The 17,620-nt window shown below is 48.8% G+C and overlaps 1 protein-coding gene across 1 annotated transcript in view; it reads left to right on the top strand.

The window, feature by feature from the left end:
• ATXN1 (ataxin 1) overlaps positions 1-17,620 on the top strand; it is a 197,078-nt gene that overhangs the window by 169,882 nt on the left and 9,576 nt on the right. The window contains 2 exon segments of the mRNA XM_042869006.1: positions 14,977-16,783; positions 16,785-17,003. Coding sequence (XP_042724940.1) covers positions 15,137-16,783; positions 16,785-17,003 — 1,866 coding nt within the window. The 5' untranslated portion in view covers positions 14,977-15,136.

The following is a 17,620-nucleotide window of genomic DNA, read 5'->3' as shown; positions in this document are numbered from 1 at the left end:
TTTTTAAAATAGTATAAGGTGCAGGTTTCATTAAGTCAGTGCTGGTGAGGTTTGCTTTGAAACGGATAGCCCTGTATAAATAGCTTTGTTCCACACTAGCATCCACATGTGTGACAACAAGAAGCAAGAGACCAAGCTTTTTCAGCTCTTCCCTCCTGCAGCACACCCTGTCGCTGTGGTGGCTTTTATTCTCTAATGAGCATGAGCCTGAATGGAGTCAGCTCCCTTCAGAGCAGCTGCCCAGTAGTACTGACTTGCACTTCCAGCCTGGGCTGGCTTCAAACCAGCAATGCAGAGCAGAGCCTTTTCATCGCGTTATCTATCCTGAAGTCATCAAGGCCAGTGTCCCATTTTCTTTTGTTTCTGCTCGTTCAGTCTCTTTCAGCTCATCCCAGTTATGATCTTGCTGCAATGCTCTCGACTACCTTCACGTGGACGGTGTTTGGAGACCAGGTATGGCCCCTTGAGGCTTGGTGTCACGCAGTGTGGCTTGGCGTGGTGGAGCTTCCAGTGAGAGAGAGGGCTTTGCAGTTGGCTCAGAATGTCTTTTTGAGTAAGTCTGGGAACAACTGACACAATAACACAGCCAAATAACTTCAGGACTTGAAGTTCCTCAGTGTTGTAGAGGTGTTATGGAAGCAAAACTAGGCCTACTTTTATGGAAATGTTTTAAAAGGAAAGGTTCTGAAAGTTTGGTTTGGTCTCACCGCTCTTTTTGTCAGTGCATTGTTAGTGTGCAACTACTGTGTTCGGTTCATTAATAAATTGCTCACACACGGAAGGCCTGATGTTGTTCCCACTGCAATAAGTGACTCTGAACATGTGGAAAAGAGCAAGACTTCAGGTAGTCACTCTTAAAAAGTGTTTTATTAGTTTTATTATCTGAACAGAATCATCCTGTTGGTGGCAACTGCTCTGCATCCAGTGGCCATGTTCTGCCAGTAGGGAGTGAAGAGGAGAGGCTGCCTTAGTTTAGCTCTTCTTCAAAGATTATACTGAAATGCCATTAAATCCAAAACAAATGGCATTTCACATGTGTATTTAACACTGTTTGATCCCTGTTTGAGATCAGCAGTTGCATTTTTTCATGTTTGTCCTCACCTGCCCATGAAGTGAGGATTTTTTGTAATGAATGTGAACAGAATGAACCACCCTTCCTGCACAAATGTAAGAAAACCCTGTCAGCCCTCTTTCACCACATGCTTACGTGGTTAAAATGGGAGTAATGCAAAAAATGTCAGCCTCAAGAACGTGTTGAAGGTGGGAATTAAGGCCCAGATGCACCCATCAACCTTCTCACTGTGTTTTCCATAGGCTTAAAGTTGGTGGACAGAGGAGTGGGCACGAAACCAAGCAAAACTTCTTTATAAGCATCAACACAATGAATGCGTCGTAGCAGTTGTAGATGTTTTTATTGACAGACTGCGCTGGTGCAGTGCTGCTGTTGGGGCATCAGTGAGAGGGATGTTACCCACAGTGCTTTTTCAATTTTAGTAATTTTCTCCCAGAGTCAGAAGTGTGTACGTGCAGTCTCTGTTCTGACTCAGCCTCGTGTTGTTAGTGAGAGTGGCATTTTAACTGGTAGCAAAGCAAGGACAGAAACTAACTTTAAAGACCAAGCAAGAATGACAGAAATCACAAAGTGAGGAGAGTAAAGAAGGCAAATGCTAAAAGAGTAGTTCAGAAAAAAACAAAGTGTGGGGGGAAACAATTTTAGACCAGAACCATAGAGAAAGTACTTGTCCACAAACTGAAAATGAGGAAAGCTGCCATTTGTTGTCAGACCAGCCAGATTTTGAGTCGAAGCTGCTGAGCGACAGTTTTGCTCTAGCCTGGTCCCATGTCTTTTAATTAGCCAGGGTTGTCAACCACATCTCGGAGATTTTGATGTGAGTGGGTGCTCATCTCTGCTGATTTGCTCAATGCTTTGCATGCAGAAAGCAGCAGCTGCAGCTGGTGATCACAGGACTGATTTGTCTGCAACTTGCACTGGAAATGTTTCTGTAAACGAAGAAAACTATGCAAGAGGCACCTAGGCTAATGGAAGCATTCAGACTGCAGTAAGTGGTACCAAGCATTCCTTTGGTTTTCTGTTAGCTCATTTTGTCTGTGACACGTGTGGGGCTTTGATGGATGCAGGCAGTGCAGTTACCATTACGTGCAGGTGCTCCCTGTGGATATGCTGCAGTTTGTGCTGCTCTCCCTGCTCCCGTGGGGCTTTCGTGTGCCGTACACTTCAGTTAGAGGATGCTGAGAACCTCAGCAGAAGTCTTGGGCAGAGGTGTGACCTAAGTGGCCCAGCTGAGGCACTACCAATGTTACCTCCACATTTGCAGTTCCTCACTGGAGCGGTTTCAGTGCGATTGTGCTGACTGGCATCACAAAGCACAGCTGTCAAATTCACCTGTTAAAATCTGTCACTTTGGAGAGTCTTCAGCATTTTCAGTGAGGAGGTGCAATGAGCATGTTCCCACCCTTGCCAGCAGTCTGCTAGTGAGCTGAGGTTGTCCTAAGGCTGGTCTTTTTTAGGAGGTTTTGCTGGTAAAGCTGTAGCAGTGCAGTCCAAATGTAAAGCTTTATGAATGCAGTTTGGACTGACAGAAGATCTCTTTAACCCATTTCTCCAAACACCAAAAACAGTGTCTGTACAGGAGACGTATCTCTCCTCCCTCCTGAATGGGATGGGCCAGCAGGTATGGGTTCTGCTAAGATGCTGCAGCCCCTTCAGCCCCATTTCAACATACAGCAATCCCTTCTCTCTCTTTCTCCTTTTCCCTCACATTAAATTGGCACAGTAGCTGTCATCTCAGCCCAGCTGTGCATCAGAGGAGATACTGTGCTGCTTCCACAGCAATCTGAGCCGAAAGATTTTGCAGGCAGTGTTTAACCCATAGGCAATGAGTTGAATGGTGCTACCACAGAAGAAGAAAGGTTCTTTTTCCACTTCGACTCCTGGGTTTTGCCAACTGGGAGCAAGGACACGAATTTTCATGTGCACGGATAATCAACGTGGCAGTGTTTCAAAATGCTTTGGAAGGTCTTGCTCCAGCTAGGAGAGGTTTAAATCTAATTAGAAATATAATTAGAAATCATCTCTTGCAGGAGTTATTTTTCATTTCTAAGAAAATGTAACTTCCATTTGTAAACACAAAACAGAGAGCAACAAAAAAGAGAAACTGTATGTATCTACCATAAGGAGTCTCCAAGTCAAAAACCACACATGAAAAAGAAACTAAACCAAACCAGATTAACAGATGTAAGCTCATTGTGCATTGTACATTCAGAAGAAAAGATCAGAGGAGGCAGAGAGGGAGTGGTAAACAAATTAAATGCTGAAGAATCCCTAAGAGTGTAAATAATGCCAGAAAAAAATCTCTCTTCCTTTTCACCATAGCAGTGGCAATGGCACCTGATGTTTCCATCATGGGATGCATCCCATCTATCACTTTGCTTTCACTGCTGTCATTTATTTGTCAGAGCCACAGCGTGTCTGAGAGCAGGCTGGAAGTGCTACGATGTTCCCTGTTTATCCCCCTTGGAACCAACCTCTCGGTGAGATAAGGCAGCTTTTGCAAGGGACTCCCCAGAGAGCTTTCTTCTCCCAGGAAATTCTCTGCAATGGGTTCTACTCTGCAGTGGGAGGATCTGAGCCTATTTCAACTGTTTTCTTCTCCAGGAGAGCAGCGCTTAAGTGCTGATTTGAAGAGGAATGCACAAAGGTTTTAAGCACTCAGACCCCCAGCTGAATCTCATTCCTTTCCCCTTATTTTGTGAGAGTGCTTCTGAAAGGCCCTTAGCTGACGCAGACACCAAAATCCTGTCGTTAGTGAGGTATGGCTGGTTAGAGAACAGGTTTTTGTGCTAAGTCTTGCCTTTGCCTCAGTCTGGGGGAACACTTCAAAGCCCTATAGGAAGTAACTGCTAATACATATCGGCAAACTGCAGTCAGACGTGCTGTCACTACAGAAAGGCTAATGCATAATTGCAGAGTGCTGTGCAAAGAAGCCTGTAGGGAAGCCTTGTCAAAAGAGGATGCATGGTCATGAGCAGGATTCATTGGTGTGGGTCCAAGGAGTGCCAGTAATATCTGGATCTGCACCATCATGTACTTGTGTGTGATTGGAGCTGTAGAGCAAGTTGTGCATGATGTGTATAATGTGATGTGATAAATTTAAAAGGTCAGGATCACACCCCACTAGCATCAGAAATGAAACTCTGTAAGGGTGAATTCTGTGTTGAGGAAGCTATGGAGTCCCTCTTTGTAGCTGAATCCAAGGATAATATGAGGGTTGCTCTGAAAGTAATGCCTCTTGTTTTATGATGTTCTCCCACAGTGTCAGAGATGGATGTTGGTGGCATGTTAGTAGAGGTTGAACCTTCCCACCAGTATTTCATTACATGTTGTTGCTGTTGCTGTGCAACAGATGGCTGCAGTGGAGCAGTCTCAGAGAATGGTGTCTGAGATGGAAGTGAGTGTGGAGCAAAGGTGTGGAAAAATGGCACTCATTGACATCCATTAATGCTAGCTGAACATTTATGGAGACCAAACAGCTGATGTGAACACAGTGAGGGAGTGAGTGGTGTGTTGCAGCAGTGACAGCAGCAGTGTGAAAGGCATGTCATGCAGATTTTTACGAGCATGGCATGCAGGCTCTTGTCAATCAGTGGCAAAACGCATAAGTGATGGTGGTGACTGTATTGAAAAATAGTATTTTGTAGCTAAGAATTTGATCTATCAAATAGGGTTATGGTTATTGTGCATTTTGTATCTGTTATTTCCCTGGAAGTAAATAGGAGGCATTACTTTCAGAGCAACCTACATAGATTTCAAAGGAACTTTGTACCTTCTGGTTGCCTCTGCTGTGCTTCCTAGTTCAGACCAGTGGATGCAGCTAAAGCCAGCAGCTTTGAAGAAGAGGAGATCAACATTTCTGTTTCAGGCTGTGTTTATATAAATAGGCAGCTGCTTGAATTTGCTGAAGTGTGAGGAATGTGAGCAGAGAACAGTAGAAGTGAGTGGAAATCTCTGAGAAATACCACTGAATACACTGGACCACAGTTCAGCATTTTTTATGGGCATCATTTGCATTTATACTGTCAACACAGTGTGGATGAATGGAAGTACAATAAATGATACGCACAATTTGAATTTTTCAGTGTGTGCTTGAGACTTGATTCTGTTTCTCCAGCAGAAAAAAAATGACTTTTTTTCCGTTGTTTCGGGGATTAGGTAAATCCCATGAGTGATGACAACAGACAGAACTGGGGCTTGCAAAGATACGGAAGGGAAAATATACTTGACACTTGTGAGAAGTGAACTCTGAGCTGGCAGTGCAGTTAGACACGCAAGCCTCATTTCAGAATGCTGAGATATTGTCTTCTCATTCTCTTGCCTTGAATCATGAAACCTCACATTCTTCTAATTCTTCTTGCAGAGGCAGAAGTGAAATGATTCATATAAAGAGCCAGAATGCCTCAAACCACATCCTTTTTCTTTATCTAGATTGAACTAGAACCTCTACCAAACGTTGGATCATTTGGAATTTGTAGCATCCGTAGGCAGTTGTTCTTCTTTTACTGCCTTATGTACATGCATCTGGTGACCTTTAGAACTCACGTACCTGTTTCTGATGTTAGAAGTCACCCCTGGAGCACTGGATGCTCCTGAGTGTGATGGAGAGAACCAGAATGGAGCCATACTATGGTGTGGTGCCTTGGTGGACGAAAGGGAAGATGCTGTTGGAAGAAGACTTGAGCAACCGATTGGGTGGGAGGGAGAAAGCTGACGTGAGTAGAGTGGGCAGAGGAGGAAAGAATTGCACTGTCTCTCGAATGAAGTAGTAATGTCAGGGAGGTAAAGTGGAAAGAACACAAGGAACCTCAAAGCTTTGGATCTTGTTTAGAGAATTAGAAATAGGGACAATAGTAATGAAAGAGACAGTGTTAGGTTCTTGGATGACTTAAAGGCCCTTAGCTCAAGACTGAACTTCCAGAGAAGGAGAATGACTTGAATGTAGACCGCATTGAGGTTTGGCCTATGTTCTGCACACTCTGGAAGGCAGAAGAACAGGGACTACGAGAAAAAAATGTTTCACCTTTAGACACCTTTTCTTGTCTTTCTCTTTTAGAATTCTATTACAGTAAAGGCAACTGGAGTAATTCTTGTCTTCTGATTATGCTGTTGTCTGGTACAGTCAAAGAGGCACTGTTCAGCAATATTTCACTGTTCATTCATGGGAGAGAATGCTCTTTTAACTCGTGTACCAAGTGTTGGTGGCTGGTTCCCCAGATGCTAGTAGGTACTTATGTGCTCTTCAGTACATACACCTACAGAGAAATTCAGGAAAGGATACAAGAGCTGGGTCCAGAATAATGGGTGTTGGTCTGGGCTCTTCAGCTTACGTTCTACAGTGCATCTAAACTGCAGGCTTGTAGCTTGGCCATATGTTAATCACCCTTTCCAGATTCTTTGTTGGAGCGTCTGATTTGCTGTTTGTACCATGCATCATGTGTTCCGTTGTGCTGGGTTTTTTTATCCAAAAAGAAATAACTTCAGGGCTTGCACCAGGGACTACCAGTTTTCATTATTGCCCATCTGCAAGCAGTACTTCAGTGTAGCTGCAGTGCTCTGTATTTCCATGTCACTGTTATGAACTTGCTCCAGTAACCTGCCATCCTGTATTTCTTTGCACAGGGCAGAGTGAGATAAAGGGGAGAGATGCTGACTGCTTTCACACTGTTGCTCAGCTTCTGCTGTGGGAAATGCAACACCCCTCCCCTTTCCTTATTGCCCAACCTGGCTCACTCCGTGAAGCTCTTCACAGTAAGTCAGCTCTGACTCTTGAGGCCTGCTTTTTGGAATAGTCATAAAGCAGCTTTCTTGTAGCTTGCTGGAAAAAACAAATGCAGTGAATGTCATTCTGATGACAGCTAGAGGGAAGAAATAATGTTCCTTGCAAACTTACATGTAAGGACTAAGGAGAGCAAGTGCAAGAGCTGAGCAAGGGAGGGGATTCCTATCTGATGCTTGAATGCTAGAGGTTGTAGAGTCTTATGTTTACAGATACAAGAGTCAAACAGATTTCCATTAGCAATTGCTCCTATCATCAATTCTGTGAAGCTCCTCTTTTTTCTTTTTTCTTTTCTTTTTTTTTCTTTGTGTGTTTCTTTTCTGCTTTGTTCCCTTCTGCTCGGATTAAGCTGTGCAATATATGTGCAAATGAAAGGATAGGAACATTGCAGCAAAATTATTTGAGTCAATCCTGCCACAATCCCTATTTTTTTTTCCCCTAAATAAACAAATTAATTAATTAGTCCGTTGCTCTGGGGAATAACTTCTGCTTGCTGGCTGCACTCACAGGACTGCTCTCACTTCCACGCTCTCCAGAGCCTGCATCTACCCCCACTGCAGCTTCCAAGGCCCCAGTGCTTTTTGGGAGGCTGTGGCAAAGGTACGTGTTCACCCAGGCTCCGTGCAAAGCCCATGCCCCCGCACAAAGGCTGACAAATGCCTAGCTCACCCTTTTTCTTCTCACCCCAGTGGCTGCTGTGAGCATGCTCCCTGCATGCATGGCACTGGCTATTTGCCAGGTTTAGTGTAATTTTTTTTTTTTTTTTTTTTTTGAATGGATGAGTGAATGAATGAATGAACACCTGATTAAGTTAATGAAGCTGAGCCAATGGTGGGAGGGAGTGACTTGGCTGCTGACTGCTCTAAGAGATCTGGCAGCGCATTAGACTTGTATAATGCTTTACAGCTCCACGCTGCGCTCCATATGAGCCACAGGAGAGGGCTGCAGTAATTACTGGGCTTTTTGATTGAAACCAGCTGCAGGTAGCTCATCATCCTTTTGTCCATTTTGCTGGTGTCAGGGGTAACTTGTCGCTGCACCTCGGATTCCGAGTGGCAGATGGGTCAGATGCTTTCACTGAGCAATTGCAGCACTGAGTCTTTGTTGCTCAGCAGCTTTTACCCGAGGCCCATTCAGATGGCCAAGCTGTGATTCACAGACCTGCGTGTCCAATGGAGGAATTTTTTAGTTCCTGAGTTCAGGACTCCGACATAAATAACCTTTATGGGAGTTCTGTGATTTATTTTTCTTCCCTCCGTTGGCTGGGAGAAGGGGAGAAAAAGGTTTTCTTGTATCTGCTTTTTGTAAGAAAAGGCGTTTTTAAATCCTCCCAGTTCTTTTTGACTGCAGTTTAAAGCAAGTTCTCTCTGGCAGTCCTGGATGCTACATACCTTTGTTTCTCACGTACTTAAATTGAGAGCACTGGCACTGCTGTTAGCACACCGCCTTCGTTTGACAGTGTTCCCTGCTTGAGAGCCTTGCTGATTTGCATTTGTAGTTGGAATGTTTTTTTTTTAATTGCGACTGGAGCCTGTGACTGCGTATCCTGCTATGTTGATGTAAACCCTCATTACTTCATTTTCTTTTAATGGTTTTCTGCATTGTCTTGTCAGATAGAGCAATGGGGGCCATCTCGGCCTCGCTGCGCTGGCCTCAGCCAAGTGCTACTGGTGATGAATTGACTCCCTTTACCCATCAGATCTGCTGCCTCTGCATCTGTGGTGCAGGAGGGAAGCTCCTTCAGGATGGGGAAGAGCAAACTCGTCCTCTGGTGCTGCGGTGCTGCTCATGTAGAAGGAAGGGAGCTGCAGACCAGTGGGTTTGGCTGCTTTTTCTTTTGTGTGGAAGCCAGCACGCCTTCCTGTGTGCAGTGAGGCATAGAATGTTCACATCTCCGGTGAGGGTCGGTGCAGGACTGGGGCGGGTGATGCTGTAGTGCATGCCCACACAAAGCCGACTCTGAATTAAAAAGAAAAATGAAGGGATTAGAGAAAGAAAGAACAAACGAATGGGAAGAGGGGAATGTTGAGATCCCTCGTGTCTTCTGTGGCGCAGGGCAGGCACAGCTGTGCCTTGAGGCCAGGGGTGAGCTGCTGGCAATTTGGTTTTGACAGATGTAATGGCTGGTGAGGCTGATTTGGCAAAGCATTAAGTATTGGCTTGGGCCATGAGCAAGAGCTCAGATAGAATTGCTGACAGTTACAGCTTTGCTGAATGGAGCCTGAAAGAAGAGAAATCCATTTCAAGGGAAATTTAGCATGAATTCATCTCTAACACCTTACAAATGGACTAATTGCAGCTAATAGGCTAGCATGTGGAATCGAGCAGCAGAGCAGTGTGCAGGAAGGACTCCCAGTGCAGGACACAAGCCTGCAGCTGGCCTTCCCAACTGCCCCCACAGCCCTGCTCTTGCACCATCCCCCTATCAGCCTGGCGTGGCAGCGTGTTCCTCCCCTGCAGCCCGTGTGCTTATCTCTACAGCGGCAGCTCAGCCGGCTGCTGCCTGCTGGAGCTTCTGGCTGCAGCTTCAAAGGGGTGGAACGCCCCCAGGAGCCATCATTTTTTTGTGGGGATCACACTCATCTCTCCTGGAAACAAAGCCAGACCTTCTCTAAAGTCGTTCAGCCACGGGTAGGAAAGAGAGCTTGTAAGGGAGCGCTTTGAGACACACGGAACGAGACCCGTGTGACATATCTGCAGTGCAAATGTGTTCACGCAGGCATGACAGTTTCTGTCACAAGTTAAAACGAGTGGCGAGTGGGTGTTGCTACGCTTATAGTCACTCGTGAAATTTTCAATGGAAAATTGTGTAGGCAGCTCCCATTGTATCTGGGACATTTTAGATAAAGGAAAAACATCAACAAAGTAATTTCTGTATTATGCTTGTTTATAAATGGAGCTCTATTCACTCATTTAAGCTGCAGAAATGCCTGTGGGAGATTGGTGTAAGAGTCAAGGATTTTCTTGTGTAATATCAGCCGAGCCGGTCCTTCAGATCTGACATCCTGCAGCTGGTAGCAGTCAGTGCTGGGCAGGAAAATAAAGGTTACATCTTGCATCTGTCCAGGAGGGCTTTTACAGATCTCTAATGGTCTGCTTAAACGTGGCACTCTGGTGAAAGGTTGCACTGCTGAAGCACGTGCCCATGTTATGTCAGACCATTTTTTGTGTTCTGCCCAAATTGAAACCCAGGACATAAGCAGCCCAACTACAAACTCAAGTCTTCCCCTTGTAGCCACAGAGACGTGCTTTTCCTTGGCTAACCGATGTGCACTTCTGCTATACAGCTCCAAGAGGGCCGGCTGTGAAGTTGTACACACTTACACGCTTGGCTCTGCCCTCCTGCCCAGGTTACATCTTTCTCTTCCTCCCTCCCCAGCAGCAGAGAGCTCTGGAGCCTGGTGCTTCACCCTCAAAGAAACTGCTCTGTAATCAGCATTGTCAGCTCTTGCAGATTTGTCACTGGCCCCGAGATACCTCACACTGCCTTGCAAAACTCCAGTTCCTGATGTCAGATAACAAAATGGGAAATTCCACTTTTATCTAAAATAATACGTTTCTGGTCTTGTGGGTTGCAGTGAGAAGCTAGAGGCCTCGAGACTGAAGGGCCTCTCCCAACAGAAGGGCAAGCTAAAATTGTCATGAAAAGGGCAAAAATCCCTCTATCTTTATCACGTTAAGAAATCTTCTGAGTACCTCTTTCTGTACCACAAGTTTCAGGAGCATGAAGGGGCTCTGACTCATGGTTTATAAGTGCCAGGGTTGGGCTCCAAAGGCAGGGGATTTCTGTGCTCTCCAATGGCAGCCCTGCCATGGGCCGGGTCATGGCATGAGGAGCAAACATGGCCTCACTTCCAGTACCAGCCTGCCCATTTGCTCATGCTTAGCACCAAGGTGCTGGCATCTGCAGCACATGCTGGAGTATGAGGGCTTGCCTCTGATAGGGACTCCTTTGGAAGAAACGTGGAGTAAGGGATGCTGCAGTTGGTGGCTAGGGCAGCTCAGGCCACCTGCTGCATCGTGCTGCATTGTGTAGAAGCTGTCACGGAGCTGGGTGTAGGAGCCCGGTGATTGGGTCATTGAGGTCACTGTCAGTCACTCTTTGTATTGTCCAGAGGTTCTCTGATCCGACTGAGGAGAAGAAGAATGCACAAAATAGCTGCTCGCTCTGCAGAAACCTGTAGCAATTTGCTGGGGTGAATTCCCAGAAGCATAATAAGAGGTAGCACTGCGGAGGACAGTCTGTGTTGTAGATGTGGTGTTGATAAGGAATCCTTTGGTTTGGGGAGGGGAATTTCAAATTTTGTTAGAGGTTTTCATGTTCCTTATTAATGGCTCTCTCCAGTTGGCCCTTCTGGGAAATCTGCCAGAGAGCCATGAAATCGGTGGGGTCAGATAAGGAACTTCTGTAGCTGTTGTTGACTGAGATGCGCATGGCAGGGCTAATGCAATCCTGAGAGGCTACTGCCAGAAATGTGCAGCTGCAGAGCGCTCTGCATCCCTTGCCTTGTAGCCTCTGCCAGTCCTGGAGGTGCCCAGCTCCTCAGTGTGCAGAGGAGAGGATGGAGGACTGAGCGCCTTTCCTTTCCTCTGACAGTTGGTGATGCTGATGTTGCCGAGTCGTCATGTTGGAGTGGGGCGAGCAGGAGGCATGGGGCAGGAGTGTGAGCCCGCACTGTCATCCCCTGCAGAAACACAGCAGGCACAGAGCCATGTGCCGGGTGTCATTCAGGGGAATGGTGTTTGGGTGTACGCTGTGAGCATTTCGTTGCTGGAGCCTTGCCAGGCAGGGTGGTGTTGCCTGACAGAGGGGAGACCCAGTGCTGTGTTGGATAAAGGTGATAAAGGTGGCCAGCCCTTCAGGATCTAATCCAGTATCCTCTCGTGGGTTTTAGATTCGTTAGATGAAATAAATCGAAAAATAGCGTTCTGGGAGGCGTAGTGAGGTTTGAAGTGCGTTGCGGAGGCACGCTGGAGCTGTGCACGAGAAATGCACATCCTGAGCTCCAGCGAGCAATGCCTCCGGGACCAGAGTACACCCAGATGGTGACTCCTCCGAGTGATTATTTTTCTGCCTTAAGCCTTTCCAGGAATTTGTGTGGGCAGGCTGCCAGCGGACAAGGACTATGCAGACACTTTAGCAATGCTCCCTGTGTACGAGCTGCCAGAGATACCGAAGTCCAGCTGCTGTCCCTGATCTCTTTGTCCTCTTTACCTTCCAAGCCATAATTGCACACACATGCACGCACACTCTTGTGCAGCACATACACAAAGCGGAAGCAAAAAATCTCCTGGTGCTAGCTGCTGTTCTGCATATCTTGCAAGTCCATGATCGACAGTTCTGAAATTAGAGAGAAGGGAAATGTCCAGAGTCAGAAAAACAACTCGGATCCCCCAAAAAAGCACACAAATAATAAACTGGGTGTCATACCTCAGAGGGCAGTGTTCATTTTTCTGGGGCAGCCAGCTAGGAAGCATTTAACCATGCCCTGTACCTCTTGCCTTGGAGGCGCTTTAATCTTGCTTGCAGAGCACAGTCAGGCCTGTGTTATCTTTGCTGCTGCTGCTGGAACTGGAATTATGCTGAAAACTTACCACTTCACTTTTAAGTCTTGGAGCAGAGATAGGCTGCTTTCTGCTGCACATTTACATTTCTGCACATCCCATCCTGTGTCTGTTGGAGTTCAAAGTGGAACCATGAGGTAGTGGGGCTTGGAAAAGTGGGGCAGCCTTCACAGCTGCCTCCACCTCTGCCTCCATTAGGCTTGCTCATTCCTCCTGTGCTCTGTGGGAGATGTGGGGTAGCCCTTTTGTCACCCGTGATGATGAAAAGAGCCATATGAAAGACTCGCAAAAGAAAAAAAAGGAAGAATTAGCTCATAGTATTCTTGAAGAACGTCAGCATTGGCTTTGGGGACTACCCAGAACTCGTCGGTTCCATCCTATTCATCAGAAAAAAACCTTTGCTTCGGCTCCCACAAAGCGAAGCTTCCCCAGGTGTCACGCAGCTCTGTACTAGCAGTTTTGATGTGGAAAAATTGGAATCCGTGTGCCTCCACCCATTGGAATGACTGGTGTGGGGCTGGCTGGCTCATCCACCACCGCCAAAGGAGCTGGCCGTGCTCAGCCCCACGCTCAGGCTCCCTTTCAGCTGCCCAGCCCTGAACTGCTGACTGATCCGCCAGCCTGACCGCCCCGGGCGGGAGGCTACAGTGAGCTAAACTTAACTAAGGATGACTGCGCAAATGTGAGCTCGGCGATTTTATTTTTAGTCGGACATAAAAATAAAAATCCGTAAGTCATGTGTAAGATAATAATTGCAGCTGTTGCCAAGACGCAGAGAGCAATTGCGAGGAGGAAGGGAAGGCCTGTGCCGGTGGCAGGGCCTGCTCCCGGCTGCCCATGCCCGAGGGGTCAAAGCGGACCAGAGCTGAGCGGCCGTGCTCTTGGTATCACTGGCTCTTTCTCTCAGCAGGCTGCCCCAAGTTCAGGTGAACTTCCTTCTGTCCTCCCTCTGTCCGAATGCTGAGAATCTGCCCCAGAATGTAGGTCCTTTCGGCAGCCTGGTCCCAAACCTACAGCTCATGTTTCTCTGGTTTCTCAACTCGAGGTTCAATCCAGCGCTGATCTGTGGCACCTGTGGAGTGGGTGAAGGCAAAACCACAGGCTGTTTTGGTAGGGTCTCTGTGGCTATTGCTGTTAGCTCTGTTTTTAACATATGGAAAAAATAACTTGAGACAAATTGTATCAAACCATTGGATGCTTTGGGCTTCTGATGAATTATGGCAGGTTGGAGAACCACAGTTGTAAAGAATGCTCTTAAAGATAGGTTTCACCTTAACCTGGTATGTCTTCAAAGCACTGTGTGCACTTACAGACATCAGGCTTGTTGTTCATTAGGAGTGAGGCAATAGGAATGGAAATCTCCCAAGGGAATATTATTTGCCATGAGATAGTTATCATTTCTGTTGCTCGGCTTTAAGTGGCTCATATCCGATTTCCATCTTCTTTCTCCCTTTTTCTTTCACATAATGCACACTTTTCTTGCAAGAATGCCTGTCAAGTATAAGCACCCGTGCTCGCAGCTCCTTCCGGGCAGCCAGAAGCACATCTAGAAAGCCAGGGACAGTGTCTGAGAACTGTCCCTTTCCCTAAAGTCTATTGCTGCTGTTAGGCAGGTAGGGGAGGGCTGTCAGGTTTTCTTTCAAAGTGTGACATGATTCAGTTGTGATGTTTTCCCTATAATATGGAGTAAGGACCTGACTTTGCCCTTCTTGACTTGGGGTGGGTGAATGTGATGCAGAGCAGATAGGTGGTTTTGCTCCAACCTCTACAATATCCTGAGCTTTTACCACTGTGGGGGCTCTCAGTTGGGGTCACGAAGACATGGATGCGCTTTCCCAAATGAGGCATCTCTGGGGCCAAGTTTGTAGAGTCGTAGAATCACAGAATGGCTTGGGTTGGAAGGGACCTTAAAGATCATCTAGTTCCAAACCTTTATCATGGGGAGGGTTGCCACCCATCAGATCAGGCTGCCCAGGGCCTCAAACACCTCAGGGGATGGAGTTTGCTCAGCTTTACCTTCTCCTTCCTGGAGCGTCTTTGGGCTGCCCACAGCCTCCTTGGTCCAGCAGCAGTGCTGCATTTGAGGACTCTGCAGTAGCCACCTTCCTCCACTCCATGCACAGCTGCCAGCTGCTATGCAAATATTGTGCAGGAGGTCACCAAAGGTTCCCAGGCGTTTTAGGACATGGTAGTGTGAATGCAATGCTGTTGTTGCAGTGAAAGGAAAGAATGGAAGGGTGAACCTTGAAGGTGCAGTGGGAAGGAAGTGAGCCTCTGAGTCACAGGGAGATAAATCTGACACCTTATGGTGTCAGAGAGTTTCCGACCTGCCTGAAGTTCTAATTGTTTTCAGAATGTGCTAACAGATGTGCACAGAATCTTAGCTGCTGTTTTACAGCACAGCTGTCCACTGCTCCTTGGGATGAGAGCAACAGTGACCAGCTGAGTTGGCATTCCACCTTTTTTCTTAAGTGCTGGTTTGAGATGTCAGGTTTTTTGTCCCCATTCCCCAGTGCTGACATTGTGATTTCGCCCTCCCTCACCCACCCTTTCGTTGCAGAATCCAGAGGAGCCGTTGGAGAATCGTGCTCACGGGGAGATGATTCCTCATGAAGTCACTGGATCCCTTGCAGAAATCAAATGTGACTTTCCATTTATCAGACTGAAATCAGAGCCAGCCAGACAGTGAAGCAAGCACAGTGGAGGGGGGACGGCGAAAGATGAAATCCAACCAAGAGCGGAGCAATGAATGCCTGCCGCCCAAGAAGCGAGAGATCCCCGCCACCAGCCTGCCTTCGGAGGTGAAGCCGGTCCTGCCGAATGACAACCACCGCACGGACAACCTAGCATGGCTCCCCGGCAGTCAGAGCAGCCTCGGGGGCAGGCACAGGCCCGGGGGAACGTCGGCGGAGGTGGGCTTGCAGCAGGGCCTGCACAAGCCGCCGCCGGCGGGGCTGGACTATTCCCCACCGAGCGCGCCCAGGTCGGTGCCGGCCCCCACCACGCTCCCCACCGTGTACTCGTCCGCACTCTCCCAGTCCGGGACCCCCGTCTCCCCTGTGCAGTACACGCACCTGCAGCACACGTTCCAGTTTGTCGGGCCCCAGTACAGCGGACCATATGCAGGGTTCATCCCCTCGCAGCTGATCTCTCCAACCGCCAATTCGGCAACCGGCGCCGTGGCGGCGGCCTCAGCTGTTGCGACCACTCCATCCCAGCGCTCCCAGCTGGAGGCTTATTCCACGTTGCTGGCCAGCATGAGCGGCTTAAGCCAGCAGGGGCACAAAGTCGAGCCGCACCTGGTTAGAACGCCTGGACTGATCGCTGCAGGGTCTCCTCCACCTGCCCAGCAGAACCAGTACGTCCACATCTCCAGCTCTCCCCAGAGCGCGGTCAGAAACGTCTCTCCTCCAACCATCCCGGTCCCCCTGCATCCCCACCAGACGGTGATCCCCCACACACTCACCCTTGGCCCCTCCTCCCAGGTTGTGGTGCAGTACAGTGATGCCTCGCACTTTGTCACAAGGGATGCCCCCAAGAAGCCCGAGAGCGGCCGGCTGCAGGCCATGCAGGCCAAGGAGGTGCTGAACGGCGAGATAGAGAAGAGCCGGAGGTACGGCATTTCGCCCTCTGCCGACATGGGTCTGGTCAAAGCAGGCAATAAACCAGCTCCCCACCATTACGAGACCAGGCACGTGGTGGTGCACTCGGGTCCTGCCGACTACGGTGCCCGGGAGTCCTCAGGGGTCCGAGCCTCCGTCATGGTGGTCCCCAACAGCAGCACACCAACCGCGGACTTGGAGGTGCAGCAGGCCACCAACCGAGAGAACTCTCCCTCAGCCCTCAACGACAAGGGAAGCTTGCACTTAGGAAAGCCAACCCACCGCTCTTATGCTTTGTCCCCGCAGCAGGCCCTGGGCCACGAGGGGGTGAAGGCCGTGGCCACGCTGTCCCCCCACACCGTCATCCAGACGACCCACAGCGCCTCTGAGCAGCTCCCGGTGGGGCTGCCGGCCACAGCCTTCTACGCCGGGACCCAGCCGCCGGTGATCGGCTACCTGAGCAGCCAGCAGCAAGCGCTGGGGTACCCTGGGGGGCTGCCCCAGCACCTGGTGATCCCTGGCACGCAGCCCCTGCTCATACCGGTCGGCAGCGCCGACGTCGAGCCGTCGGGCGTCGCGCCGGCCATTGTCACCTCGTCTCCCCAGTTCGCAGCAGTGCCTCACACTTTTGTCACCACCGCTGTCCCCAAGAGCGAGGCTTTCAGCGCCGAGCCCCACACCACCCAGCCCGCCTACCAGGCCACCATGGTGCAGGCGCAGATCCACCTCCCTGTGGTGCAGTCCATCGCGTCCCCCGCTGCGGCCCCCCCCCACGCTGCCCCCTTACTTCATGAAGGGGTCAATCATCCAGCTGGCCAACGGGGAGCTGAAGAAAGTAGAGGACTTAAAAACAGAAGACTTCATACAGAGCGCGGAAATTAGCAATGACCTGAAAATAGACTCCAGCACTGTGGAGAGGATTGAAGAGAGCCATAACCCAGGCATTGCTGTGATACAGTTTGCGGTTGGAGAGCATCGAGCACAGGTAACAGCGACACGGGGCGGGGAGTTGGGAGAGTAACAGGGGCACCTCAGTGTGCCCCAGCTGCTTCAGATCTGCCCAGGGTAGTTTTTCAACCTTCACACCCCTCTGTAAGGCTGGCTCTGGCCCCAAAACCACCTGTGTCACAGTGCTAGTGAAGCCATCAGGGTCACACTGATGACAGGTGTAGCTTCTTGGATATAAAATGGGATATCTATGACTTCCTGAGGGACCAGTCTGCCCTCTTGTCTTACACCCAGGTTAAAATGCTATGGGATGACTCTCAGTGCCTTTGTGAGTCCAATGGAAGCATTTACACTCTCGCTGGGTATGATCAGCACAGGAAATCCCAGCAATGTCATAGTACTCAAGGCAGTACCACCTGAGGCCCCAGCCTGTCTGCACCCAGCACTGCTCAAACACACAGTGAGGAAAAAAACCTGTTCTGACATCATGAAAAACCAGTCTGAGATTAGGGTCAAACCGAGACACTGGGCAGAAAGAGATTTGCCAAAGTACGGTCATGCAGTGTGTCACTGTCAGGGCCAAGGCACATGGGTGGATCCGCTGCCACCCATGGGCCTACCCCAAGGTCTTCATTGCCTGGTCAGGATTTGGTA

Source organism: Lagopus leucura, unplaced genomic scaffold (assembly GCF_019238085.1).
Source record: "Lagopus leucura isolate 7727_CA_CO unplaced genomic scaffold, USGS_WTPT01 Super-Scaffold_100002, whole genome shotgun sequence".
Taxonomy (NCBI): domain Eukaryota; kingdom Metazoa; phylum Chordata; class Aves; order Galliformes; family Phasianidae; genus Lagopus; species Lagopus leucura.
Note: the sequence above shows the minus strand (reverse complement) of the source record. Positions and strands in the feature narration are given on the sequence as shown.